Source organism: Nicotiana tabacum, chromosome 13 (assembly GCF_000715075.1).
Source record: "Nicotiana tabacum cultivar K326 chromosome 13, ASM71507v2, whole genome shotgun sequence".
Classification (NCBI taxonomy): domain Eukaryota; kingdom Viridiplantae; phylum Streptophyta; class Magnoliopsida; order Solanales; family Solanaceae; genus Nicotiana; species Nicotiana tabacum.
The window spans coordinates 9,237,342-9,240,531 of NC_134092.1; the positions used below are offsets into that span (position 1 = coordinate 9,237,342).

Here is a 3,190-nt window from a genome sequence, read left to right on the forward strand (position 1 = left end):
CTACGAGATCTAAGACCAATTTCTTGAGATGTGGGTAGCGAGTTTTTGCTCCCGTTAAAATTTACTAACATAATAAATAGGAAATTGTGTACCTTCGTATTCACGTACCAAAACAACACTTACCGCTACCTCCCAGACTGCTAAATAGATCTATAGTTGTTCGCCTTCCTATGGTTTTGACAGTAATAGAGGACTTGACAACTACCTTTTCAAATCCTTTAAAGACTGTTGACATTCTCAAGTCCATTCGAAATTGTTCTTCTTTTTAAGTAGCAAAAAGAAATGATGGCGTTTCTCCGAAGACCGAGAAATGAATATGCTCAAAACGTCAAGTATCCCTGTCAACCTTTGAACTTCCTTCACGTTTGATAACTGGTCCGCGATGTCTTTGATGATTTTAATTTTATCGGGGTTAACGTCGATCCTTCTTTGCGACACCAGGAATTCGAGGAACTTACCAGAGCTGACCCCGTACGCATATTTCTCGGGGTTAAGCTTCATGTTATTATTTCTTAGGACATCAAAGGTTTCATGCAAATGTTTAAGATGATCGCCTGCGTTCAAAGACTTAACCGACATATCATCTATGTAAACTTCCAGGGTTTTCCCTTTTTGTTTCTCAAACATTTTGTTTACGAGCCGTTGATAGGTGGCTCCGACATTTTTTTAGCCCTAAAGGCGTCACATTATAATAATATGTCCCGAAGTTTGTTATGAATGAAGTTTTTTCTTGATCCTCCTAGTTCATCTTGATTTGGTTGTAACCAGAGTAAGCATCGAGGAAACTCATTAACTCGTGCCCGGCCGTTGCATTAATCATTTGATTAATGTTTAGTAACGGGAATGAATCTTTTTGGGAACGCCTTATTTAGATCCTGATAGTCTACGCACATGTGAAATTTATTATTCTTCTTTTGAAGTACTACTACGTTATCTAGCCAGTCAGGATACTTCACCTCTCGGATTGAACCGATATCAAGCAAACGAGTTACCTCTTCTTTGATGAATTTGTTTATGACATCTGCGATAGGACATTTTTTCTGGCCTATCGGAGGGATGTTAGGATCCAAACTTAGTTTGTGCATGGCCGCTTCCGGAGGGATACCTGTCATATCCGCATGCGATCACGCAAAATAATCAACGTTAAATTTAAGAAATTCGATAAATCTAGACCTGAGCTCAGGGTTCAGTTCTGTCCCCAAGTGGAACTTTCTCTCTAAGAATTTCTCGAATAATGCGACTTGCTCAAGTTCTTCCGCTGTGGATTTTGTTGCGTCCGTTTCTTCTGGTACATGGAAGTATCATAGTACCTGGTAGGATTATGATGACTTTTCCCCCTGGTTGACTTCACTCGGCTTGGGAGAAAGCGTCGAATCCTGTAATTGTTATGCTTCATGCTCCTTCCCTTTGCTATTGAAAACTAAGATTGCACTCATCTCCCTCAGCGCCGGTTGGTCTCCTCTTATTTACTTAATCCCCTAAGGAGTTGGGAACTTTAGCATTTGATGATATGTCGACAACACGACTTTCATCTCGTGCAACCATAGTCTCCCCAGGATAATATTATAGCCCATATCGCCGTCCACTACCTCGAAGAGGGTTGTCTTCATCACCCCCTTGGCATTTGTAGGTAGCAGGATCTCTCCTCGGGTTGTCGCGCTTGCCAAAATGAACCCGGCAAGGAGCTTTGTGGCCGGGATGATTATTCCAGTCAGCTTGGTTTGTTACAACACTCTCCACTGGATTACATTGGCCGAACTTCCTCGGTCCACCAAAACACGTTTAATTTTAAAATCTAAGACATTTAAAGATATTACCAAGGCATCGTTATGCAGTAGCAACAGTCCATCTATGTCTTCCTCCGTGAGAGTTATGTCATCCTCAGCGATTTCTCGGAGTCTCTTACTGTGGGTTACTGATACCTTCATCTTTTTTACTGCCAAAAATGTAATACCATTAATCTCGTTCCCTCCGAAAACCATGTTGATCGTCAAACGTAGAGGGTCTTCTCCTATTTTCGAAGGTTCCGCATTATCACGATTGCGGCCGTAGTTATTTTTAGCCCGATCACATAAAAATTCTCTGAGATTGCCGTTTTTCAGCAACGTTGCTACCTCCTCACGTAAATGCCGACAATCCCCAGTCCGGTGACCATTGGTCCTGAGGTATTCGCACCACAAATTAGGATCCATCTGACTGGTATCGGATCTCATTGGTTTCGGAAATTGTGCTTCTTTAATGTTCCTCATAACAGACACCATCTCCACCACGCTGTCGTTGAAGTTGTATTCGAAAAGCCTGGGATAGGAGGAATCTAAAGAACCTGATATCTCCTTGTCCTGCAATGACATGTTATTCCGTACGTGGTCATATCTCCTATCAGTAGCGAGTCTATCCACCGAATGAAAACCTCTACCGCGCCCTTCGGCCCTTTCATAGGGAAAAAATCTACCATTTGAAAACCGTCGATCTGAGTCGAAGTCATCCTTTGATTTCTCCTTATTCTTTTCCCAGTTCCGGTCCTTGGTTAATGTCGAAAAACTGAGTTGATCATCTTCAATTCTTATCTTTGACTCATAACAGTTGTGTACATCTACCCATGTTGTTGCCTGAAACTCGAGCAAACTTTCTTTTAATTTTCGGGAAGCATCGGAACTTCTCGGATTCAACCTTTTAAATGCTTCAGCTGCCCACTAGTCTTGTACGACCGGGAGCAACATTTTTTTCTTTTGGAATCTGGTCATGAACTCCCGCAGCAACTCGGACTCTCCCTGTGCGATCCTGAATATGTCGGCCTTTCGGGCCTACACCTTCCTGGACCCAGCATGGGCCTTGATGAAGGAATCCGCGAGCATATCGAAGGAATCTATAGAGTGCTCGGGAAGAAGCGAATACCATGACAGGGCACCATTTGTGAGGGTCTCCCCGAATTTCTTCAGTAAGACTGATTCAATCTCATGCGGAGCCAAGTTGTTTCCCTTCACTGCCATTTTATAGGTGGTGATATTCTCCTGAGGATCTTAAATCCCATCATACTTCGGCACGTCTGGCATTTTGAACCATTTCGGGATCAACTCCGATGTCGCGCTTGATTTGAGCGGCAATTGGGTGTACTTCTTTGAGTCTAGTCCTTTCAACACTGGTGATGCGCTCGGAATCTAATCCATTCGGGCATTTATTTCCCTCATAA

General features: G+C 42.9%; 1 protein-coding gene across 1 annotated transcript; it reads right to left on the reverse strand.

Moving 5' to 3' along the window:
* Positions 1-1,724: 1,724 nt before the first annotated feature.
* LOC142167966 (uncharacterized) lies at positions 1,725-2,990 on the reverse strand. The gene is made up of 2 exons (XM_075228610.1): positions 2,811-2,990; positions 1,725-2,609 (listed from the first exon to the last, which is right to left on the reverse strand). The coding sequence occupies exons 1-2, from the start codon at positions 2,988-2,990 to the stop codon at positions 1,725-1,727; spliced, it is 1,065 nt and encodes a 354-aa protein (XP_075084711.1).
* Between the last annotated feature and the right edge of the window lie 200 nt (positions 2,991-3,190).